This window comes from Lepeophtheirus salmonis, chromosome 7 (genome assembly GCF_016086655.4).
Source record: "Lepeophtheirus salmonis chromosome 7, UVic_Lsal_1.4, whole genome shotgun sequence".
NCBI classification, from domain to species: domain Eukaryota; kingdom Metazoa; phylum Arthropoda; class Copepoda; order Siphonostomatoida; family Caligidae; genus Lepeophtheirus; species Lepeophtheirus salmonis.
Genome location: NC_052137.2, coordinates 7,954,045 through 7,981,362, shown reverse-complemented (window position 1 = coordinate 7,981,362; position 27,318 = coordinate 7,954,045). Strand labels below are relative to the sequence as shown.

At 33.1% G+C, this 27,318-nt stretch overlaps 1 protein-coding gene across 5 annotated transcripts in view; it reads left to right on the top strand.

Moving 5' to 3' along the window:
* LOC121121374 (semaphorin-1A) overlaps nucleotides 1-9,257 on the top strand; it is a 29,958-nt gene extending 20,701 nt beyond the window's left edge. The window contains exons 5-11 of one of the 5 annotated variants that reach the window (XM_040716267.2): nucleotides 20-124; nucleotides 374-462; nucleotides 790-1,702; nucleotides 1,854-2,087; nucleotides 3,119-3,196; nucleotides 4,894-5,092; nucleotides 8,288-9,257. In XM_040716267.2, the coding sequence (XP_040572201.1) occupies nucleotides 20-124; nucleotides 374-462; nucleotides 790-1,702; nucleotides 1,854-2,087; nucleotides 3,119-3,196; nucleotides 4,894-5,092; nucleotides 8,288-8,600 (1,931 nt within the window). In that variant the 3' untranslated portion in view covers nucleotides 8,601-9,257. Of the gene's footprint in view, nucleotides 1-19; nucleotides 125-373; nucleotides 463-789; nucleotides 1,703-1,853; nucleotides 2,088-3,118; nucleotides 3,197-4,893; nucleotides 5,093-5,969; nucleotides 6,144-6,177; nucleotides 6,211-8,287 lie in introns of those variants that run through there. The other 4 variants (XM_071889841.1, XM_071889840.1, XM_040716268.2 and 1 more) reach the window with 4 other exon arrangements.
* The last annotated feature ends 18,061 nt before the right edge of the window (nucleotides 9,258-27,318 follow it).

Genomic DNA, 27,318 nt, shown 5'->3' with positions numbered 1-27,318 from the left:
AATGTGTTTAACTTTGCAGATGGGGAAATTTATTCTGGAACTGTGGCGGATTTCTCAGGAAGAGATTCCATCATTTATAGAGATCGAGTTCGAACCGTTCAATCCAATCTCAAACAATTGAACAGTAAGTAAATATATTATTGGAATATACTTTGTGATACGATTGACAAGAACCACTTTTGTTTGTGTTCTCATCATTTTTTGAATGACATTTGTCTGACAAAAGTATGATAAGAAGACGAATGAAAAAAGTAGATGTAGATAATCTTAAAGAAAAGAAAAAATAGATGGCGCCATTTTTATACTCAATATACATATGTAAACCGCAAAAAAAAACTAGTGTACTAAATCATTGTTTAATTTACTTTATTAGATCCTGACTTTATCGGATCCATGGAGGATGAGGATCATATTTATTTCTTCTTCCGTGAATCGGCTGTTGAGTACATCAACTGTGGAAAGGTAAGGAAAAACTTTTATTTAATACAACTATTTGAAGGTTAAGTTATATTTGATCTTCTGACCTTTTTTGGAGATTGCATGACGGTTTGCAGACTCCATTATTATCCTTAAAAAAAGATAATGAAAGGTCATTAGGACTTAAACAGTCATTATGGAATCCACTTGTATTTGACCTTTCTATATATTTTATTTAATTGACACTGTGGTAATGTTGTTTACTGAACCTTTGAGATTTAAAAGGATTTCAAATGGTCTTTATTTATTCAATTGGGAGGGTGAATGATTCAATTAAAACCAAGTATGATGTAATATATCTTTCTGTTTCAGACAATTTACTCTCGTGTTGCTCGCATATGCAAAAATGACAATGGGGGCCCTCATAAATTCCAAAATGGATGGACAACCTTCCTCAAAACTCGACTTAACTGCTCCGTTCCTGGCCACGAACAACCATTTTTCTTTAACGAAATTCAATCCATGACACCTGTTGATTCCGATCTTCCAGTTGAAGATCGCATCATTTATGGAGTATTTACCACACCCGACAATTCAATTTCTGGCTCTGCCATTTGTGCCTTCAAAATGTCGTCCGTTGTCAATGCATTTGATGGAGACTTTAGGGATCAGGATGAGTCCAATTCCCTTTGGCTGCCCATTCCAAAATCCCGGACTCCTTCACACCCAAGACCAGGCACATGCTACAACGACTCTCGAGCCCTCCCTTCCTCAACACTCAACTTTGCTCGCCTTCACAACCTTATGGCACAGAATGTGAATCCCGTTGGAGATAGACCTCTTTTTGTCAAAACAAGTTTGGGAGAGCGTCTCACCGTAATTGCGTCTGATGCTCGCGTGAGAGATGTTCTTGAACCGAGGAATAAATTCGATGTCCTCTTTGTGGGCACGACTGGAGGTCGTGTACTCAAGATTGTCAACTCTGTACTAATTGAATCAATGCAAATATATCCCTACCATGTTCCTGTAAGGAACTTGATGGTGTTAGAGGATCATCTCGTCATTTTGTCTGATCATGAAGTCTCCTCCATTCCTCTACAGCGATGCAGCCATCCCTCTGCTCAGTCCTGTGGTGACTGTGTGGCCCTTCAAGATCCATATTGTGCATGGAATGTTCTGACATCCGAGTGTGTACCACATAAAGGACAAGATATCAGCAAATTATTACAAAATGTAGAGTTTGGCTTTCACTCGGGTTGCCCGGAGTCATCCTACTCTGAGAGTGGTAAGTGATTACACTTCTAAATATTAAACTTCCTTCTATCCCTTCCTGCATGATTTTCCACTCTCCCTTTGCAATTTGATTGCTCCATTAGCCACACATTGTTTTTTTCTTTTTACAAATTTTTGTTAATTTTATGAATATCTTACTTCAGTCGCACAAAATGCATCTTTTCACTTCACCTCACCCACGTCTAGTACCTCTGCAGTCACGATTTCAACCACATCTTCAATGACAGATCCTTCTGGCCTCTCAAGCTCATCCACAAAATCACCCTCGGCGTCATGCCCCATTACTCACTGTGATTGTTCTTCTTCAAAGGCGCATACTTTTTCCTCGCATGATAGAGAAAAGAGTAGCCAATCGGAGAATGCAGATTCCTCTCAGGGTGCGTTTTGTTCCTGTTGCTGACTAATCCCTGGTGGTTGGATCCCCTGTTTTCTACCTTTAACAAAACCTCTTAATTCCTTTCTTCCTTTCATAATAATTATTAAACCTTAAAATGAACGTGTGTGCTTCCTCAGTTGAGATTCGCCTTGTATCCATACATGCGTTTGTTTACTCCTTGGCTGACTAAATTATATTTTATTTACTCCACATATCTATCCAGGGGTAGTAATACTCAATTACCGTCCACTATCATAGTACGGTAAAATAAAATTGTAAAAGAATCCTAATTGCAAGTGAGATACAATCTAGTCGTTGGTAATGATCTGTGATTATTATTATGATGACATATCTCTTTGGACTAAAAGATTGGGCATTCTATATGCCCTATCAGTTAGCTGACGGTATAATGATAGTAAAACGGTAATTGAAGATTAACCCTATTAATAAATTATTCAGAAGATTTGAATTAACAATAACAAGTGTTTGATTTGGGTTAATATTTTTGACCTCATATATTTGATAACCATTTTTTGTATATATTATATGTTATATATACAAATTACTGGCTTGAGTTAAGGTACCCAAGAATTTTAGCTAACCTTGAACGCCTTTATTTGATTTAAGAGACTTATATTAGGCCTGTTATGTCCCATTGTAAATAAAATATGTCAATTTATCACATTTGACTACTTTAAGAGTACAATGTGCATTAAAGTAAAGTTCATTTTTCCATAAAATAGTAAGTTTTGTTCCCCTCGAGTTCGAGTAATATTCGACTCCAACACTAATAAAAATCATAGGACAAAAATGTATCTTATTTGGGGTTTTTTTTTTCTACGTAGGTTTTGAACTAATTCATTGCTATTCAATAGGTGTTGGGAGGAGATTGTTTTGAGTAGGGTTTTTGATAATGTATATAGTAAAAATTGTTGTCATTTATTAACATTAATTAAGTAATTAATAGTTAGCTAATTGATAAAATATATATGTATATAGAATTTAACAAATCTTTTTACCATATTTTTTCAGTTCCTTACTTTGACAATGTGAACGAAGAGGGGTCCAATAATCAATATGAAGTTCCAAGACAGTTTAATAAAAACTATGGTAAGTGTTAAAATAAAATTTTCTTTAACAATAACCCAATGTTCAAATGCAAAAAGAAAAGAAAATGTTGGGGTTGTCTTTATGAAGATAAATATGTAATCATGAATATAAGTGCATCATGGTATTAGGGTGTATCGTCTGAACCAAAAAAATGAGCTATCACGGATTTAAACATCTAAAGATTAGCCACATTTAAATATAAATCCGTGTATTAAAATAAATTTGCTCAGGAACCGTTTTCCCGGAAAAGTTTATTTATGAAGTTCTTAAGAAGTAAACTATTTTTTTTTTGTCATGAATAAAAAAAGCTTAAACAATTTAAAAAAAAATCACTTTTGTGCATATTAATAAATCCCTTAAGTTATGAAAAGGGAAAAATTCAGCTAATATATTATTTTTTACACAGAAGAGGGGTTGATCGTGTTCTAGAAGTGACGGATTTAATTTTAAGAATATATTATATTATACATTTTTTTTATAAATAGATTCAGCTCTTTTATTAATGACAAAAAAAAGTTTGCTTCATAAGATTTTTTTTTTACATCATACATAAACTTTTCCGGACAAAAAGGGGATCAGATTGTATTACCGGGCAAATTCATCCATGATAGCTCATTTTTTAGTATCCCAAGATACGCCCTAATGTGTTTTTTTGTTTGTTGATTAAAGTTAATAATCAGCTTTTATTCTTTAATATTTGTTGACCATGGTAGGCTTTTTGAAACAAAAAAACAAAAATCCACGATAATGAATTGAAAAAAAAAAGAGTTTAAATGAATAAGAAGGGGGGAGTCAGAACCGGTTCTCAACTCTCTTGTAACTTATCACTTCAAGTCTAGTAATGAGGATGATATTACATATATACACACATACAATTTTTAAAACCTGAATCCATGACATCAGAAATCTATAGCAGACAATCTGGACCCAACGTTTATATTTATATTGTGTACAAGTTGTAACTTGTATAAGTGAATTATACAAGTCTTAATTTATTATTTTTTAAAAGTCATTATTTAATCACAACATTCCTCCTTCTAATTACCAACTATACTTTTGAAAGTATAATTTAATTTGTGTATATATTCAAATAACATGGTTATTATGTATTTATGAGTCATATATCTCTCAGCATTGGAACTTTATAATGTGTCAAAGAATCCTTGTATTTTATTGCGTGGTATTAAAATAGTCCTAAATTACACCAATAGAATATGGATCATCCATTGAATATTTAGTGATTGTTTTATTTTTACACGAGTACTGAAAATCCTTTATTAAAAGTTGTTGATATGACGTCATTGCATCGATGTTGACTATTTGGAAACACTCATGACGTTATCAACAACTGCTCATTTATAAATTCGGTCTAGGTCGAATTTAAAATGATACAATCCAAACATTGTACTGACTTTTTTTTTCTTTTTTGTTCAGGACTGAACTAGTCACATTTTTCTACATAAAATCAGTCCAGAGCCTAAAAGAAATCGACATATTTCAGTCCATGTTAGTAGGCTTTGTATTCAAATTCCTGCTATAAATTGAGATACCCAAGAATCTAAACTATTGCTTTGAGTCTTCATTTGCTTTTTGAAACCTAATTTGCTCTCATATTTCTTTTAAAGACTGAATTAGTTTACCCCCAAAAAATTACAACAGATTTAAGATTTATAACAAGTCTACATTCTCTTTTTTAGGTCCACGTTTCTACCCTCCAACAGCCTATAAAGATCGAAACGAAAGAACCATTTACACGGAGAAAACTTTGGCACTCGCCACCATTTCCGCTGCATTTACAGCACTACTCATTGGATTCCTTGGAGGGTACTTTATTTCTAAACGATGTGAAAAGCCTCTTAAATTAGAGTTTCTTGAGCGAAGAGCTGGGAATTTAAAGTAAGTGACGCATCTATGTTTTTTTTTTTAATTTCCCTATTTTTTGGTGAGGGTTACTAATATGTGTATACACAATTGGAACAAACTTCATTCAGATCCTGACCAAATGCACTCTGACGAATTTTTAGGTTTTATTTAATAACATATTCATTTTCAATAAACAAAGTTCTGCTTGAAAAAAAAGATTTGTTTTATCTCGCCTATTTTTTTTCATTCATGCACTTTTTCAAAGAATTTATGCGTAATGAAAAAAGTACAAAAATGTATTGGTCATTGTGAAACCCTTTGAAACCGTTATCATATGTTAACTCGTATTTGAATTTCTACGAATTTATGAAGTAAAAACGATCGTAACCAATTTAGCTCATAAAGATAAATTTTCTTCTTCCATAAACACTCCCAGTGTTGATTCAAATTACCTGATCTAGACTAATTTCATCAATTTGGAGCCCTTGAATGAAGAGGCATCAAATGGCGCGTATAATAGTAGTTTTGCTTAATTAGCTTTGGAGTTACTCGAGTTCAAATTAGAAAAAACATTACTTGATGAGTGATCAAATTTCTCCATCTCGATAACTGACTATAAATGAAAAGAAACAGACATTGATTCTATTAGTCACCTAACCTCTTATATAAGAAAGGGAAAGAAAAAAACTCGACTGTGATTAACCTATATGGATCTGAATGAGGTGAAAGTTTGTTTTCATTGTGTTGCACGACCGTTTGTAAAGTACACTTTGTCATTTCTTTATCATGTATAAAACCCTTTAATTTATCCCCATTTCTTTTTACAAATCCCCTCAAGAAATAGGGACTATATGTACTTTAAACACGTGTTCAAATATGTAATGTTTTTTTTTTTTGTTATACCTATTAGAAATACATACAGTTCTCTTCGCCCGGGTCGAACACGCTTGGAGCTAGAGCTTAGTCAAGTCAATTCTATTTAAAAAGGACTTGCCTAACTTTCAAATAATAAAATAATCTTGACAATTCTTCAAAAATCCATGTTTTTACAAAAAAATAAAAAGAAAGAAAGAAATACTTATTATATATGTTGTATATAACACTCTAACTTATTTCAGGTAGGACACATCTTCAGACTTATTTTAATAATCGTAATACTTTTTACCTTTACCTATATATGTTATTCCATTATGTTCATATTTTATACAAATCTACAGTAGTAGAGTTGTATAAAATATGAGCTATGCCGCTTGATTTTCTGCGTTTTGCGCGTCTCTTTTCTGTTTCTATTCTTTTGACTGTACATAGAACTACAAGAGCGTCTGCAGGATTTTTTTTATGTGTGGGGTTCGAGAAAAGTTTGGAAAATTAAATTTTTGGAAAAAAAATTTCAAAATAAATTTTCATAAATTTTTCGCATAAAAATAAATTTTTGAAAAAATAACTTAAATTTCAAACATAAAATTATTTTTATTTTATGTGAAAAACTGTAGATTTATGAAAGTTTTCATAAATCTACAGTTTTTCATATAAAAATAAATTTTTGAAAAAAAACTTAAACTTCAAACATAAAATTATTTTTATTTTATGGGAAAAGCTGTAGATTTATGAAAATTTTCATAAATCTACAGTTTTTCACATAAAAATAAATTTTTGAAAAAAAAACTTAAATTTCATTTTTTTTTTTTAATATTTCAAAAAATAAATTTTTATAAAAAAATTTCAAAATCCACATTTATTCATATAAAATTTAATTAAAAAAATTTTTTAATCGTAAATTTTCAAATATAAATTTTCTTGTAAAAAGCAAAAAAAAACTTAATTTGAGAAGGGCTACAGCCCCTCCAGCCCATTCCCTACGGACATCCCTGAACTAATGGTGTTCCAGTCCTTATTTAGGACTCAAAACTAGAGTCCCGTCCAGTTCAGTCTTGTTCCGGTCTAGCTTAGTCCTAAAACTTATAAAATCCGATCCTTGCTGACGTCACACACCAAGGACTCATAGGACTGGTGCTAAGACTGGGCTGGACCAAATATATGTGGATAACACAGCACCACATGAAACATGCATTCTTTTTTACGCTTTTTTGACCTACTATGGTGATTAGATTTAATTTTAAAACGTAGAATAATTATCAAATGAAGTTGGGAATTGAATTAGAACAATTTTGGTATGAATGTCTTGAAAAATTAACCATTTTTGACAGCGCCCTCTACGTGAGGAACATACGTTCATGTTATTTTTATTAAATAATATTATCATTCAGGGAATTGTATTATTCTGCCAAAAGATGGCACAACTCTATGTTGCTATGTTTACAATGCTCATTCCACAAGTTTTGTGTTATGGTTTAACAAATAACTTGTGATTCCTTGAGACATTCGTTACAGGGTTGTTTTAATTCCATTCCCTAATTATTTTACTAAAAAAATAATACTTAGCTAATAGTTGGTCAAGAAAAGAAAAGAGAGATGGAGTGTGCTGTCCATTGCAAAGAGTATTCTTTCTTTAACTATATACATATCTTCATATTATGTACCTAATTAAATTCTTTTTCACTTGATTTTCTGTGTTTTGTTTTTTTCCTTCATTTCTGACTGTTAAACAAGTCTTTTTTTCTTTTTCTTTTTTGTTAGTCGTGTGTGTGTGTGTGTGTTACGTTTTTTTTCTTCTTCAGGTGTAAATATTCATTATATTTAATACATGTTTCCTAGTGACTTATAATAGTTTTACCTGTCTTAATACATATGTGGGCAGTGTTGTGTCGATCCTTATTTAGGACTGAGGACTGCAATCCCGTCCAGTTCTATCTCTAGACATTAAAAACAAATATTATGGATGCGTCAACTAAAAAACAATTTTGAATCCAGAAAAATGAAAAAACTCTTTAGCTATTTGATTACTTTATAAATGTCTAATATTTTGTTAAATTTGAGATTGCATTTTTGTTGACGTATCACATATAGTACCTCCATAGTATGTTACGTAGTACTTAATTGCATGAATATTCCTATTCACTTCAAGTCTATACAAAAGGTTTGACCTTTTTGTCTTGTCAAAATCTGTTCGATCATTTATTTTGTAAAAAAAAAAATATCTTTTTTTTTTTTGGGGGGCAAGATGCTTTGTGTATTATTCTATTGGCTACTACAATTAAAACAATTCATAAATGGATGGGGCTTCTGTTCTTTTTTATACTAATCCTCTCCTTTTTTTTTTCTTTACAGAGCAGGCGTGGGGCGTGGAGGGGTGATTGGGAGTGGAGGAGAGCTCGGGCTGGACTCTGGCTACGCAACCCCTTCCAATCTCAACTCTACCAGTACAAATAACACCAACTCCTCAACCAACAATAGCAAAAGTATAAATCTCCTTGTGAACGTACCTCCCAAGTCAGAGACGATCAAGGCCTCTCCCATCCAAGGCTCTGGAACTAATAACATCATTTCTTCTCCAGGAAATAACCAGAATATCAACACGACTCCTGGGGGAAGTGGATCAAATGTTGGGACTTTACAGAAAGTGAAGAGAATATATATTTAATAATGAAGGTTGAACATTTGTAAGTCTGTGACTATTTCTGGGGATCACTTCTCTCTCTCTCTCTCTCTACGCCTATGGCCCTTATAAAAGCCCTCGCTCGCCTTTTGTGCAATTGTCTATATATTATACATACTAATTTTGCGAGTAGTAATCTATTAAAAATACTCATTTCTGACCTCAAACCAAAAAAAACAAAACAAAAAACGTTGAAAAAAATCCCACAAAAGACTTGTGATTTTTAGTTCCTTGTTCGACCCTTGCATTTTTTTTAAAGTATCTTTGAGAGAGATGATTGATGATTACACACCCAGATAGCTATAGTACATATCTATTCATCCCTAATCAATTAGGATCTCTCTTTTTTCACAGCGTTTAATTAATTAAGTAAACGTTGACTAGTCCAATATTTTGATAGATGTATTATTTATGCTTTTGTTGAGAAGCCCACTCTGTGTTTATTCTTTCTATCCTTTTCTTTTTTAAGTTATAAATACTCTTATCTGTGATATTTACAATATTATTTTATATCAATATTCAAAGATTTATATATTATTATCTATTATTGTAATAAATGAAAATCTATTTAATACACATAATTTATAATTTATCCTTATTTTATAAAGATCTTACATTGAAAATAAATTTAAAACAGTTGAAGACACGGATGTTCTTTTTACCAAACTATTTTTCTCTTAGTGGTTAGAAGACGAAATCGAACTAACATACAAATATAAATTATATATGGTTGTCAGCTGTCGATTTTTCTACTCCTCTACCCTTATCCGTGTTCTGAAAGATGATTGGTTCCATTCGAATAATCTCTTGTTAAATTACTATGAACAATTCCCAATGATTAAATTAAAATAATAATTTGATACTTGGTAAGAATCGTTCCACTTCCGTATGATTTTGAGCCTTTTTGTTTGTTTCTTTTTTGGAGGAATGGCTGTGAGATACAATGGAAGTAAAAAAGTGTCCAAGATAGCCTAAGTAGATAGTTAATGACATGTGTGGCTCATATATAGATGCCACCAATTAGGAAAGATTTTTCTGTTGGAAGAATACAGAGTGCAACTTATATTTAAGGCTCATATATAGATGCCACCAATTAGGAAATATTTTTCTGTTGGAAGAATACAGGGTGCGACTTATATTTAACAATGGACTTTGAGCACCTGTGAGAGCTGCGCATGCGCAGGTAGGACGGTATTTGTTGTTTTGGCGTCTAGTCAGAAGTGTTTGGTGTCAGTTCAAAAAATGGCATTGATCAGTGGAGAACCTGGACATGTCCTGTGTCTTGAGAGTCAGGAAGGAATAGGTAGAGTCTTTGCACGACCTTTTTTGATAACATTCTGAACTGTCTGATGTTAAACCTCAAGATCTGGACCCTCGTAGACTTGAGGGGAACGGCCTGGGCTCTTATCTTTATCTCATCCGGGTCCAGCTTGATGTTGATCTTGTTGTCATATTTTTTTTGCACTGTTGGACCCAGCATGTGGCCCCCAAACTCACTGGACATCAACCCCATGGACTTCTTTGCATGGGGCACAGTTGAGCAAAACACCAAAATATCCACCTACAACACAAAATTTGAGCCGATGATCCAGATTTGGAAAAATATTGGTATCTACCAAAAAATAAAGTCATCAAGACATGTTCCAGTTTCTGAGGTCGAGTCGAGGTCTTTATTGACGCCAAATTATATTACTGAATCATAATACATTTCAGCTTTAATTTGCAATAGGGGTTTGTTAAAATTGGATGATTATTTTAGAAGAAAATCCACTTACAATAAAATCGCGTAGGTTAATAAGTATATATCGCACCCCGTATATACTAGTGTTGGGTTTCGATTTGGAAATCCTAAACAGATATACGACCATTATAAGCTTTGTTGTGAGATAGAACGAATTTCCTCGGAACCTGACTTATAATAAGATCCGGTTTACATACATTGGTCCGAAAAAAGCTGGGATAAATTAATGGTTTGGGTACCACTGAGAATATTCTTCAATCTACTGTTTGAGATAATATCTAAAAATATCAACCAAACTTAACAAATAATTCAGTCTCAAACCGAGTCTGAAGATCACTAACTATCAATAGGGCTTGAGCAAACTAAAAAACCATCAATATTCGCAAGATGGCGCAAATATACTTAGTTGCACAGGAGTTGTAGATGCAATAAGATGTCACGACAATCCTCTGCTTTGAAGTCAAACAACTAATGAGTAAACCACATCCATGGCCCTTGATTTATGAGCCTCTATATCTGTTTCTTCTTGGAGGAGGAAAGGTTGCAAGATACAATACAGACAATGACGTGCTAGGAGCAAGTATTTTGTTGCCCATCCCCATTCGTTCAAAGCTCCATGTTATCAGTTCAAGATTATTCATAAATTAATAAACGAGTATATCAAACTCTTTCTTTTTTTTAGTTTACTCAAACGACAATGAAATCTCGTTATATTTAAATGAGGAAGGGCATATGTCGTGCGTCAACATGAAACAAATCTTGAACAAAAATTAAAAAGAGGAGAAAATGCCTATTTGAGTCAATTATTAACTTTGTGTTCAAAATTGTAGGATGAGTTAAAATACCCAAGAATTTGAGCTAGGGAGTGGGTAGTCGAAATCTGGACACTTATAAAAAATAAAAAAAAACGTGAGAGGGATTGGTAATGTCTCTCATCAGCTGACAAACTATGTGTCCTAAAAAAAAACTAACACAATCAATCAAAAAATTGCCTCACAGAGAGACAAAATAATAGGGATTGCTGCTCTATTTCCACGGAACACAAACCAAAATATACCCGAAACTGAGATAGACAAGCAGCCAGACTATTTACAACGTCAAGAAGGTCATTTGGGAGTGGTTCATTAAAATCTGTACATTTGGAATTTTAAACTTCAACAAGATATAATTAATTAATAATAGAATTTCAACAAAATTTAAATTAAAAATAGATAGAATCCAAGCTCTATATGTCATTAATATAGCCACCCTTAGCGGCAATCATGGTTTCTAGGCGGCGGGGGAAGCCCTAACACTCCTCTGTCATGGTGTCACAGTTCTGGCTGACAGTGGCATTGAGAACCTCGGTGTTTGGATGATGGACACTGAAGGCCTTTCCCTCTACATGCATCCCAAAAGAGGTTGGCATCAGGGATGGGGGGGGGCAACAGTGTCAAAAAAAGAGTTCAAAAGAACTCAAAAGAGTCTTCCGACGGAGAAGATGAGTTTCAAAAATGGTCTCTCCACCCTCACAAGGTTCTTTCTACCCTCTTTTTTGATAACGTTCTGAACAGTTTTGTCTTAAACCCCGAGATCTCTTGCCTGGACACTCATAGATTTGAGGGGATATGTCTGAACTCCTTTCTTTAACTCCTCCGGGTACAATTTGGCCTCTTTGACAAATTCCTTCTTACTCTCCAACGTTTCGTACTTGCTGAACCTGTGACGGTGGCCCTAAAGACGCCAAACTGCTGGGAGTGCGCGAATGGAAATTTGTTATGTCATTTTCTGGACTTGTACGTGAGCTAGAGATGTTTGTTTTGTTTTGTAAGTTATTGTTTCGTCTTTAATATATCGAAATAAAAATCAATTTCAATCACTCAACCTTCCTTAGTTATTGAATAAGTAAGTGCTCAGAATTCAATAAAACTCCCGGTAATGGCGAGATCGTCATCGAAACGAGATTCAACAATATGGTGAGCCGACAACCAAGGCAAAAGTTACACAGTCCTTTTTGGACACCAACTGTCCATTATTGCTGGGGAAAAAAAGAGGCCACCCTACCCCCCATACGCCAATTACTCAACTGTTCCTTCTGCCTGCATGTTGAAGCCAGGATCTGTCATACAGGGCATTGAATTTAGAAGCTCTCTAGGCTTCAATTGATGAGCATTTAAACTCCATGAGCCCCAATGATATTGTTACCACCGGTCTGAACTTCCAGGATCGCTTCAAGACCATTATCAAGGTCGCTGGAGGCACTATTGAAGATTAACAATGGCAATCCGGTATAGTAAAGAACCCTTAAATCTATCCACTGCTCATTCTTTTAATGTGACGATCAATCTTGGCTACTGTAAGAGTGCAATTCGGGACACAAACAAAGGGTAAATTCGAATAATTTATGGATATAAGTTGACGGATATTCGTCGGTGAATACAAATGTTACCCACTCTCTATTTTTAGAAGAATCATTCTGGCTTGATTTTGTGTAGACGAGCCACATATCATTTCATATTTCTTTTTTGTATCGCTGCATACAGAGATCCTTCCTTTTCCCTTGTGTCTTACTCCTTAAATGGATCACTTAAACATTGTTTTGTAAATGATATTTTTTTTCTAATACTTAATTGAGTCTTGACGCCAAAAAAGTTCAGCTTATTTCACCATCCATCAATGTCACTTATCTACGTACCTATATATGTTTATATGATGAATCAACAATTTTCTTAATGAGACATTAACCCCTCCATGATGGATAATACCTTTATAAACAGCTAGCCAGTCACCCTGCCATTTCTGCAGCTACCTACTTTCCTTAGAGATCTAATCATGACTATTATATTTTTTTTTTGCTCAGGGATCTATATCCAGCTGTGGTTCTGACCCCATTTTGTTTCGATCCTCTCCTTTTGTTGTTTATTTGTACAAAAATATAAGTATATAGTTACAGGGTGGGGAAAATAAAGTATAGAATGTACAAATCTTCTGCTTTAACATGACAGGGTCCATGGTTAAGTTAATCACTCAAACCAAACATCTCCAGCTTCAACCACAGCCTCCAATCTGGCAAGGACCGCGATGAAGAACACCTTGTAAGCGTGTCCGTAGGATCATCTACATATTTTTTTTTTTTTTCAATTGCAATTGATTGAAATTTTCTACAAAAATCCAAAGTTATTTACACAAATTTTCACAAAATCCCTATTTATTAACAGGAAATTAATTTTTTTTTTAAATCTATAGCTTTTTACAGAATTGAATACTTTTTGAAAAATTAAAGTTTGTTGGAAAAAAAAAATCAAAAATCCATAACTATTTACGAAAAAATTCAAATATCCAAGAGCTATTCAAAAATTGATTGTTTAAATCTTTCGGGGAAAAAATCAATTGTTAAATTTTTTTTCTCTTCTGCATAATTTGCCTGAATGACGAAAAAAAACTTCAACCATCAAGAAAAAGTTCCTTAATTTGGGGATTATACAGTCCCACCCCCTGCCTTGTCCACGTTGGCTACATCCTCGAGAATAGAAGCCCGCAAGGAGTTAACATTGTTATGTTTACGTTTATTAGACTCTTTCTCTCCAAGACGCCCACACATAGTAGTCAAGTAGTAATACATATGGCTATCTAGGGATCCCCTTGCCCATTCATTTTAATCGTGTATTTATTATCAGTTATTAGCCCAAAACGATCATGAGTCTTTTTGGAGATGTTCCCAAACCTTCAAACTCCTTGAAACCCGTGACAACATCGTTACAAAGATGATTTTGGCAGCTTTGTAAGTTCAGTAATCTCTTTTGGCGTTCGCCTGGCATAGCAGGGGCGTTCACTGGGGGTGGCTAGAGGGGATGTACTCTCCAAAATTAAGGGAGTTTTGTTTATTCCTATAATTTTTTTTGGTCATTGGAGCAACAAAGTAATTCAATATTTTCAATTTGAATCAAAAATAATTAATTTTCCTTGAAGAGCTATGAATTTTTGAAATTTTTTGATAGTAACTATAGAATTTTGAAATGTTTTTTACACAAAATTGAATATTTAAAATTTAATCTTTGAATTTTTTTTTCCAAAAAAATTTAATTTTCTGGTAATAGTTAAAAAAAAATTTTCTTAAACTTAAATTTTTTGGATTTTTTTGGAAAAGAAATCCCAAAACTAACCCACTCTCCCATAAAAAATAAAAATATTTATATATATGTACCGGTAGTTGCATAAATACGCGGACTAATTTTGAAACCGCTTATATCTCAAGGTTCCGTGACCGGAAATAAAAAAATCCAGCACAAGTAACTCGGTAAATCTTTTGGCTTTATTTTTGTTTTTCTTACTCTGATCAAACAAAGTCGTTTACGATGAACAACGAGGCCAAACGTCATATGGTTGCCACTCTCCTCCGCCCCTGTAGGTCTGTCAAGGAGATAATCAAGGACACTGGACTATCCAGGACTACTGTGTTCAAGGTCCAGAAGCTTGTCAAGGAGGGAAAATATCTGAAAGTCCTGCCCATACCTCTGGAATGACTCAAGATTGGCTTGCTGCCAACATGCCATTTTGGAACAAAAACATTTGGCCACCTCAATCACCTGATTTGAATCCCCTTGACTACAGTGTGTGATGGCAAATTGAGAAGAAGGCCTGTGCTACCCGCCACCCGAATTTGAACTCATTGAAGGCCAGCGTCAATGAGCAATGGGCAGCCATGGAAGACCATTGCATCATCAATGTGTGCAAGGCCTTCCGCGGGCGCTTGGAGGGTGGCATAGCAGCTGATGGCGGTCATATTCAGTAATTATATTTAATTTTATACCAGAATACATTTTCTATTATATAATTCTCCAAAAAAATACGTCATACGAATTTTATTACACATTTAATTATTTGCTACAAATAGTCTGCGTATCTGTGCATCTACCGGTATAGAATTCTGCAGACGCCCCTGTACATAAGGACACCTTATTGCCTATACGGCAATATTGATATATTTATACTTGTTCGGAATTGGAAATCCACGCCCTGTATATTTAGGCTTTGAGTCATGGGTATAAGTAAATAAGAAATTATTCTTATCCAACTCATCTTTGAACTCAATTGGCATACGTAATATGTATAGGTACTGTACTTTTATGGTAATAAATGAACAGAGCAAATGAAAAACTCCCATACTAAGTACAGTTGTAACTAGTTAAATATAGTATATATGTACCCAACAATCTAGATATAAGTCACTCATGGGTAAGATCATACCCAAAGATAAGATTATAGGCTATGGAGTTTATTTTTATTTTACGTTAATAAGGTGTGTAAAACGAATACACTCCATAAATATGATAACGATTTGCTGGATACATAGAATAATATCTCGGATCAGAGCCATATTTATCACTTCTTTCTTCGGGGATTTCTTGGTTCTTTAAAAAAAATATTTTATTCAAAAATCTTTGAATTACATTATTTGTAAAAGGTTATTTTCTGAGCAGCCTTTATTCTGAAATGGGTTATTCCAAGTAAAATCAACAAACAAAATAATAATATATTGTTTTGCACACAAGCTCAAATTCATGAATAAGTAGATCAATTATGCAAAATTTTAACACATAATTCTTAGTTGTTTATAAGTTATAAATATATTTTCATGGTTGCTTGAATGTTATATTACTTATTATGAATCCATAAATCATAGTCTTAAAAGTATAATTTTCATAAGAATTTGGCATTTTTTTAAATTCTTGATCAATTACTTGCCTGTGTATTTCAGATTTATTTATTTTAGTAATACCAGAGGTCATAAAACATTGAAATATTCTATTTTTGACTACTTTTTGGAATTAATATTCTTCATAATAGTCAAGTACAAAATTTCAAGAGGTAAGCTCTTTTTTTGGTAAAAAATATACAGAAAAAGTAGCGTCTTGTAAGGACCGATTAAAGCAATGTTGAAAGTTTTCGTTCAAAAAGGGTCAGAGACGACTATATATATCTAATGAATAACTTAGAGTTATAGGCTCAAATGTGATACATTTAATCTACTCATGAATTTGAGTTTGTGTGCTAAAAATCATCCAAATCTGAGTGGGATTGTACATGCGCTAATCGATTTGACATTGAAGGATCCTAATATATAAATACTATTGGTATTAACTGCCACTGTACAGAGTTATTAGACATCGACATGCAGATGCACATTTGCTTTATGAGTATACAGAGTGGTCCATTAAAATCTAAACAATTTGAACTTTAACCTTTAAAAATATATCATTTATTAATTAACATTAGAAATTAAAAATAATAATAATACATTAAATAGATGTGTGTCTGAGCTCTCTTAATTAATAATGTAGCCTTCTCTAGGGCAATGATGTCTTCCAGGCGGCGGCGAAAAGCCTGGCATCCGCTGCGTGTGTAGATCTCTGTCATGGCGTCCCAGTGCTGGCTGACGGTGACAATATGGGTCTTGATGTTAGGATGAAAGAAACTGGGGGGCTTCCCTTCGACATGGACCAAAAAGGTGTAGTCGAAGAGGTTGGGATCAGGGCTGTAGTGAGGCCAAAACTGTCAAAAAAGTAATCAAAAGAACTTTAACACAAGTTCGAAAATTCTTGCTTCAAAGAGATTAGTTTCTTTCATTGCTGGTGTCAACAGTGGCCTCTCCACATCACAAGGCTCGTTTCATATATTTTTTGATAGCTCTCTGGACAGTCTTGTGTGAAATCCCAAGATCTCTTGTGTGGACCCACATAGACTTGTGGGGATTGACCTGGACTGTTTTCTTTAACTCTTCCGAGTCCAGATTGACCTTTTTGACATAGTACTTCTTACTCTCCAACGTTTCGGACTTGCTGATTGTGGGAAAGTTGTTCTATAGACGCCCAATTGCTTGGAGTGCGCAAATGGAAATGCTTCAATAACGTTGAAGTGTCATTTTCTTGACTTACATGTAGGCTAGACAGATTAGATTTTTTTTTGTAACTAAACGTTGATGCTTTAATATATCGAAATATGAATTCATATAAATCACTCACCCTTAAATTATTATAAAATAAGTTGGTATTTAGATTTCAATGGACTACCTATTAGAAGATAACTTCCCAATAAATCCTCTGTATTACTCTTTCTTTTTCCTACGGACACTCACACGTATTTACTCAATACTTGAATCTTCTCTCTTCTAGAATATAACGTTAATGATAACATCTTGAGAAAAAAAACACATTGTTCAGACGTTAAAAATACTAATTACGTTACCTCCCCTTTTCTTTTCTATTATAATATAAGGCGCTGATATTTAGCTACACACGCTCGTTAATAAACTTCATGTAAAGTTACATTCATTATTTTATAATATTTTTCTTCTTCTTTTTTATTATGAGACGCTGAGCTTTAGATATACACCCTCCTCAATAATAAGTGCTCTAAAGATAGAGAGATAAACACACTTTATAATTGGCTAATTTTGACATTATAATTTCATTTTTTCACAATTTTTTTTTACATTTTAAATCAAATTTTATAAGCGATATTTCTTTATTACGAATTGTGCGATTTGAAGATGACAAATGGCCTATCTAGAATTGATTGGTAATTGGTTAAGCTATAGTTTCAAACTATTAGCTTCTGCTTACAATTTGAATTATAAATTATTTTTTGGAATATAAGAAACAATTTTTTTGTTTAAGTGATTCTTTTAACACTAAAAGTTAACCCATCACACCTTATGTAGGTTAGAAAACGATTGAATACCCCTTCAGTTTCTTGTAAATGACGACCTAACGGTATTTAATATATTTCCTAGCAAATTATTATTGGTTTAGAACGTGGATCATTTTTCTGACGGGGATGTGTTCGTAATACTTTAAGAAAAATTGTCCGTCTTATAAATACTTTACCTATTTTTCTCATTCTTATAATACCTTACGCACTTTTTTAAACTGTACAAACTGCTCTGAAAGATGAAAAGTTAGATATCTTTCTATGTAGAGATAAACTTTGTGACTAAAGTTCTTTAATTCTGCACAAAGATAAATTAATACACATAATTGATAATTAACTCCAAAAATAAAATGGAAGAGTTACATTTACGCACAAAGGAGATTTGTTATATAAAAATACATAAATTTAATTTCCCTTTGTATGACCTCTTTATCCGTCTAACGAACATTTATAAAACTTATATGGGAAAAAAAAAAAAATCTTTTTTCTAAGTAGTAGAATCTTTTTGAAATCTTATGTACTTAACAAAAAGACACTAAAACTATTCAAATATATAAAAACATAAAAGAAAAAGTCAACTCAAAATGTAGTTGTTGTCTTATTTTACCTATATTGGTGAATAATTAGACAAAGAGTACTTTTGCACTGAAGTAATATCAATGGGAAATATTTAATTAATTCGGTGGTATAATTCTACGACGAGTCTTGTGGTTGGGATTCCTCGGGATATAAGAGGTCTATTGAGTGGTAGCTGATATCAAGATAGTCTTCAGATTTATTCCGTCAATAACCCTATCTCCTGTGAGCTGTTGAGTAATAAACCTTTTAGATTTACTGATATCTGCACTAATTCCTTTTTCCTCATCTGAAATTTGTTTCCTGTAAGACGAAATATCAAATACTAGAAACGCTTCCCAGTATCTTGTCTCAAAAATCTACAATATATTGGGAATTATATAATTAATTTTACAAACGTGGGAGAGGAGGATTATACGTTCTTTCTAAGGCATCAATGATGGCAGGGATTATTCACTATATTGCAAAGACTGTGGAGGAATATACCGAGTGGTCCATTAAAATCTGACCCTTTGAATTTTAAAATTCAACACGATATCATTTATTAATTAACAATTGAGTTTCAACTCAATTAAAATTATAAATCGATGTGCGTCTGGGCTCTCTTAATCATTAATGTAGCCACCCTTAGTGGCAATGATGGTTTTCTTGCTTCGGATGTAGTTCTCTGCCATGACATCCTAGTGATGGCTGACAGTGGATTTGGGGACCTGGGGCTTTGGATGATGGACACTTCAGGCCTTCTCCTCGACATGCACCGAAAAGGTGTAGTCGAGGGGGTTGGTATCAGAACTGTAGGGGACCTAAAGTGTCAAAAAGATTTAAAAAGAACTCAAAAGACATATTCAAAATAGTCTTGAAACGGAGTTGGTGTCAAAAGGGCCTCTCTTCACCATCATAAGATTATTTCCACCCACTTTTTTGATAGTTCTATGGTCAGCCGTCTGTGAAATCCTAAGATCTCTTGCAATGATTCTCAGATTGGCCTGTGATGTTTTCTGTAACTCCTTTGGGTCCAGTTTAACATTTTTGACAGAGTCCTTCTTACTCTCCAACGAGATATTATGTCTGTTGAAAAGAAAAGTAGAAATTTAAGCAAAAAAATATTCTACAAAATCTGTTATAAGGTTATAACATGAAAATTTCCAATTACGATTTTTGTACGTAATTTATATTCATACTCATAAATGTGCCAATTTACAAATGAGAGGATTTTTGTATATTTTCCTTTGTTGAAGAAGGTAAAGTCATTTTCAAATGAATGCATTTGCTCAAAAAAGAAAAGAAAAAAAGGTTCATTTGTTGCAAAAATAATAAAAAAACCTGATTCCAGTAATTTGAAGAAAAAAAGCTATCCTTGTTGTTACGTAATGCATTCATTAGTTTCATGTGGGATTACTTCAATCTTCAACAGTTATACAAAGTGCAAAAACATTAAAGTTTTAAAGTTTTCTTAAAAATACAGTCAGTTGGAGTAGTGAAGAACGTACGTTTGCCGTCGAAAAGAATTATTGCCCAAAATGATTTAATGGGATATTTTATAAAATTAAACCGATAGCAATTTAGCTCCTGATTTGTTATTCGTGCGATTTATTTTATTGGGGGTGAGGATTCAAAAATTAGAATGCTGTTCGAGACCGTCAAGCCTCAATTCTTAAAGTCTGATAACTTTGCACTGCGTGCCATTCAGAAGAGCTGACCAGAAGCCACAGTTTCATGTTTGTTTTGTTTTTGTGCGATCAAAAATGTCGTTGCAACAAACAAAACAGACTTGTGTGCGAAATCTCCTACACGCACAAGTCGACATGTGGACGCTGTTCTAAACAGGAAAAATCATCTCTTCTTGAGTTAATCAAGAGCTCAGGTCTGGAGAACCTTCAGGACCAAATATCTATCTAAGGTCACGGTCCTCGGCGTCGTGGTGTCCGACGGCTGCAAAATACCTCCCTAAATCTTCAACGTCAACGAGAAAGTCAACATGGACGTCTACTACAAGGGCCTAGGCACAATGTATTGCCATGGCTGAAGAGCACGTTCCCACGGGACAACTATGTGCTTACCCAAGACGGCAACCCAGTATACATTTCCATGAAGGTGAATCATTTCTGCAGGGAGAAAACAAAACATTAAGTGTGCAAAAATAAAACTTTTTGAAAAAAAAAACCAGTTAATTTTTATTTTATATAGGTCACAGAAAATGTTGAAAATCTGTCACTGTGCAAATTCCTGGAGCACAAATGCAAAATGACTTAGGTATTGGGTAATAGTGACATTGGGATAGAATACTATGAAATAGGAATCGGTAGCCAAATGTACATATAACTGCTGATAGCCCGTCCTAAATAGCCATTATAAATATCCTCTATGGACCACAGGGCAACAGATTCTACAGGACATCAGCTGAGCTAGATAAAAATAACTCCCACCCAATGTACAATTGCTGAGAAATCATTCTAAATATTCAAATTATATATTTGTCCATGTCTCAAAAAAAGGCAACAGTGGGGCTGTATGACATGATAGAGACAACCGCCACCATATGTAAAACTGTTGAAGGAACCATTTTTAATATCCCAAACAAATCCCAGGACCACGGTTTCTAAAGTGCTTTGGCGGGGCTGTATAAAATGATTGAGGAAAACTCCACCCTACCTGCATAGGGGTTATTTTAATTATCTGAAATGATTGCAATGCCCTCGGATTGGAAAGGACAATGGATATACCTGGGAATACTCTATTTAGACGTGTCTAGAGGGAAGGTGTTTGCTACTCCTCAGAGGAGGGTCCAATCTCTGGAGGCTTCAATCAAGAAAAGACCTGAACAAGCTCGAGTCTGACTACATATAGGGATTTAGGCATCTTATTGAGGCAATTATTAGATCTGAGAGCTCACATATTGAATAAAAGTTGTTCCAACTACTATTTTAAGATGATTTGGTAAATAAACTTCCTCACAAAACTATCTTGTTTAAATTTTACTCTTGTAAAATTAAAAATAATAAAGTGTGTACCACCAGAATAAAATCAACACTCCATTCATGAATCATGAAAAGATTTACAAATCTCGTAGACTCTAATGCCCATTTGATTCACTTGAATATGTATTCATGTTTGAGGGACAAAGGTATTACAGAACCCATATAAAAACCCACTAACTTCAATAAATTTGTATATGAAAAATAATCAGTTATTTTTCTTACTTTAAAAGACTTTTAAAGTGTTAAAAAAATAAAGATTTGGGGTGAAAAACCTTAACTATTTAACTCTATGAATTATATATACAATATATATGTACATATTTTATGAAAAGGCTTGTTAAAAATCGATGAGCAAACATACCTCATCATTAGATACGTGTTGTGTTTTTTTTTTTTAAAAAGTAATGTTTTGTGTTCCACCATTAAATAGTAAAACAATTATTTTAACAAAGTCGATTTTGAATTTGAGTAAACTACTAAATATTTTTACTTGATTAAAAATAGAGAATATGATTCCTAGATGATCAAAACCGTGTTACGGAGAGAGATGTTTTTACCGTACGAAAAAGTTTGTTGTTTTTTTATGGAGGTGTTATTTTTTTGAGAATAAATTTAAAATTACTCTGTTTTTTGTTTCAATACAAAAAATTTAACACATTTTGATAAACAATTAAATATTATACTTTTTTGAGCAAATGGTTTGCAACATTTTACGGTTGACTTTTTTTATAAATGACATATGGTGTCAGTCAACTCAAAGCAAGCTCAAAGGATTTTTCTATAAAGTCATTGTGGATTACATTTGTGCTTTTCGAGGAATTATATTCATTTCTATCAACAAATTTTTCTTATTAATCCTTGGGGGGGGCTGCAAATTCTTCTTAAAGTACCCAAATAGATTGTTTCAATAAAAGAATGAAAAATGGACATATTTTATTTGAATGGGGTCATATTTGGGACAATGTAAGTCACTTAAACCAAATAAAGTTTTTTAACTATAGTTACAATTCTGAAGCATCATAAATCATCCTGCAAAATTGAATAGAAAGCCTATAATTGACTTAAATATGTCCATGAAATATTGGGCTTTATGTTGATATGAAGTAAATATAGTTTTTTTTCTTTTGTTCTATATTGTTTTTAAGTTGACACACCATATATTAATATTTTGGTGGAAAAAAACCCAGCTAGATTAATTAGAGAGAGTCTCATAAACAGACATTGACCCTTTTGTGACCAATTGCTTTGACACATTAGCTGATAAATGGCTGAGATATAGGCTGGCAATATCTTCAATCTTTACAAATAAGTTAAACTCAGTCATGGGACTCTAGACACTTGGAATAAAGAAAGATTTTTTTGTTTCCAAAATGAGTTTTTTTTATTGTGTTATTATTTAGAGTAATAATATTTTCGGAAAAAAGTGTTTTCATATTTTTCGCTTTGTTTCAATCTTTATAAGAAGTGTTACAATCATTTGATTAAAACCAAGTATGTCCTGTTCTGTTCGATAACTTCTCGCCAATAAAAATTCAACTTCATGATGCCCTTTGCATAGAACCCCTTGTTCCTATTTGGGAAAAAACTCGGAAAAACAATTTTCATAGGGCTCTATTGAGACCAAATTTGTAGCACCAAGCATGTTGCCGTAGACAGTGTTGTAGTCAATTGGTGGGAGATACAGACTGTAGGGTGAACGTATATGAACTTCCCCTTCGTGGTCCCGCAGGTTCTAGCACGTCATCAAAGATTATGCAGCTTGGCGTTGTTTTGAAGATATCTTGTATTCTCCTATTCACCAATTCTGATCGGCTCTGTTCGATCGCCATCTTCAAATAGTCGATTTTTTCACAGTAGATTGCCGAATGAGCCGTGGAAAATTGCTCGAATCACTCTTGCGCAACAAAAATCGAAAGAGTACCGGTCTACAATGCACATTTTCTTGGTCGATTTCGACGCGTTTTTCCCTTTCAGATATTAAAAATTTAAAATATGGCGAATTGCTTCCTTCAAGACCTCCATACTCAACGCATGATAAATCACGACTCTACCAATCAAGTTTAATACTGTCCAAAAATTGTATTTAGTATACACTCGATCCTTTACGACACTTTATTGTATGCCCGATGTGACCAACAATGAACAAGATAGGCCCAGTTAAAAAAAGGTCGAGAAATACGAAATTATTTCTTCCCAACATAATAAAAAAATATCGTGTTTAACATGTTTTAAATGTTAAACTACTAATTGAAGTAGAGATTGGTCCTCATCACATGTTTTTTTAAAAGCCAATTTTTTACTTTACAACTATTTTTGATAATATTAATGCTTGTATTTTTAAAGAAAATACTCATTACATATGACTCAAGTGGAAAATGAAGTGACCTCGATAAACTTTCATATATGTAGAATTCTATGAATCAGTCCTTTACACTTTTTTCAAAAAGGTGGCGGAGGTATCAGAACATCTATAATATAACTGTGATAGACCGTGACCTAATACTTTGAAGGAGTATACTTTAAATTCAATTTGGTGGAAGTCATTTGTTCCATTCGAAAATGCAATCACACCATCAAAATATGCAGTAAGTCCAAACATTCACAGGGTCATTTATGCAAACATAAATTCGGTCTTGGACCGAGTCTCAACACTAATTCCAATGATGTAAGCAACATGGTAGACCTGCATCTTTTGAATGAATTCATTCATAAATTGTTCATGTACATACAAAGTAATATTTATTATAACATTTTTAAATCTGAAGGTGATGCAGTTTGCCTATATTTTATATTATTAAATGCCAATTATTAATATGTTTTTGTCCGTTTTTATCTACATATATATTTAGAGGGCGTACACTAATTTTTAGTTTATTGGTCTTTATTCTGTGCACTTAAATTGAAGGGGATCTTGAATAGTTAGAACAAAAATTTAATTAATGTATTTTTTACAGATTATTATTTATATGGATAAAGAGTTGTATAAAATATGAGGTAGAAATAGTGTTATACTTTTTGTAGGTACCATATGACCAAAGTTTTTTTAATCATAATTCCTTATTTCTTGGAGAGAGTTCATCAAAGTATACAGTAATCATTAGTACGTGTGTTTATAATTGACAGATAATAATATTTACGATTTTTTTTTGGAGTTAACGAGTGATCCATTGAAATCTGATCACTTACTAATTCAATAATTGATGAAGGTTGAGTGATTGGAATTCATTCATATTTCTATTTATTAAAGCCTAAACAATTAGTCACAAAGCCAAATAAACTCCGGCTCTTTAGCTTACGCACAAGTCGAGAAAATTACACTTGAACGTGATCGACATATTTCCATTCGCACACTACAAGTAGTCGGGCGTTTCCAGGACAACCGTCTACGCCGTCAGCAAGTACGAAACGTTGGAGAAGAAAAAGGGCATTGTCAATAAGACCAAACTGGAGGATTTATAGAAAAACAGGCCAGGGCAATACCCTCAAGTCAATGAAGGCACATGTAAAAGATCCTGGAGTTTCACACAAAACTGTCCAGAGAGCACTCAAAAAAGTGGGTGGACTTTACTTTCAGCTATTTGATCTCTTTTCAAGAATAGAAAAACAATTATAACAGCTTTAGAAAATAAAAAAATCCTTTTCTGGTTGCAATTACGAAAAGAGCGCGATTTTCCATTGTTATATTTTTTAACCTATACCTTATACATAAATCCTTGTTCAGGAGTAACTGCAAATCAAATCTTGAGTTCAAGTGAACTATTTCTCCGTAGGATGTTGTCCATTTTCCTTTGATAATGGTTCATACCAAATTAGTTTGGACTCAAATTGTTTCAGTGTTTCTAAATCGAAATCCATTACTAGCAGGCACATTCAAATGATATACAAAAATACTTAATCTAGATATGTTGATAAAATCTCCCTTTGCCACGCCTTAATTATATTATCATTGTTATAACTTTATTGATATACTTTTCCCTTCGTTTTTTTTAAAGAAGAGTAAATTCATAATTACACTTCAAGGATATTTGAAAGCTTTGCTTCATCTCTTCTTAATCGAAGTGTCCCTTTGAATTTGTTGTTTATGATATTTTGTTGTTGTTCCCTCGTTACTTCTTGAAGGCTCTTCTTGGAGTTGTATGTATTAATGATATTAAAAGTATATTTACAACATATAGCATCCATATTTTAAAAATATGTTTTCTTATTCATTTAAGGAACAACATTTACTCTTAATAATATGCCCCTAATAGTGTTGAGACTCCGTCTAAGACGTCGGCTAAAAGACAAATTTTGCTTCAATAGTATGGAAGATAACTCTCCAAGAAATCCTCAGGCTTACTCACTGTTTTTCATGTGCACACTCACACGTAACTACTCAATACTTATATCTAATGATGAAAATCCAGTGTAGAATAGGCATTAGACCTGTTCAATTTTTACCTTTTCTTGCAAACTTTTTAATATTTGACTTTTTCCCGCTTGCCTAGTTCTATAGAAACTAAATATATCAGTCATTTGGATTTCAGACCCTGTCTATGCCTGCCGCATGAACATTGAACATTTATTGTTGATGGCTCTAAAAAAAAAAACAAAAAACGTGATTGTTTGTATTCATTTGACTATAGATTTGCAATGATTGATCGTATAGCATTGATATAGGTATCAAATCAAAGCCAAAAGACTGTGCTTCAATGAATATAATTGTGTTATTAATCTTTATTTGTGCACATGGGTAAATTTTATCCCAGATATTAAAAAAAATGATTGTTTTTCATAATTTTTCCATTATTTAGTTTTTATAAATCTTGGAGAATCGGAAAAAGTTAAAATTTGGACAAGTTTAATGGGCATGTTATATCAAAAGAGACTAAAAATCAACATGATAATCCTGAGTATTTGAAGATTATTTTGGAGTTAAGAAAGAATAATAATCAATTTTCATTAGATCAGTTACAATCTGCTGTGTCAAAGGAGAGAACAGAAAAGGTTATAAACAAGGATATTTACTATAATTTGTCCTATGTCGATCCCCAATTATACTCTGAGTTATAACTCCGCAACAAATCCTCAAGAATCTTTTATGAAAACACTCAAATGTTCAATCAGGTTTAGAATAAAAATTGAATTTATTTAGCAAAGGATTTTCACTACTCAGGAGTTAAATAATAATGACAACTGCTAAGGAAAAGAAAAATCATTCTTCAGACAATCAATTCCAAAAATTCCGCCTCGCTAAAAAATAGATTTTATATCACTCCATATGTATACCAATTCATATGACGGTGGATTGCCTTAAGAATGACAGAATAATAATAAGAGTTATATAAAAACTGACTGTTGATATATATATGGATTACTGTTGATTACTTGAGTCTTTATAGCGCTCACTAATACAACCAAACAAAATTCAATTTAACATCCCAGCGTTTATATTTAATTCAATTCTTTTTGACGACGTCACCAAAGATCGATTTTACCTTCTTTAAAAGCTTACAAGTGGGACTGCGCTAGATAAGGTTGGACTGGACCGCGGTCCACGGTGCTGAATAAGGACCAACACAATACTAGCAGTTGGTATTTTTTTTCTCTTATGGCTGGAATTGTTGAATATTATTACCAAATTAACTGGGCAGACTCCATAAATTTGCCCTTTTAATTTAATTAACAATTTAAATTCTTCACAGAAAGGAAAATGTTTTTTTTAGGTATAACAGAAAAT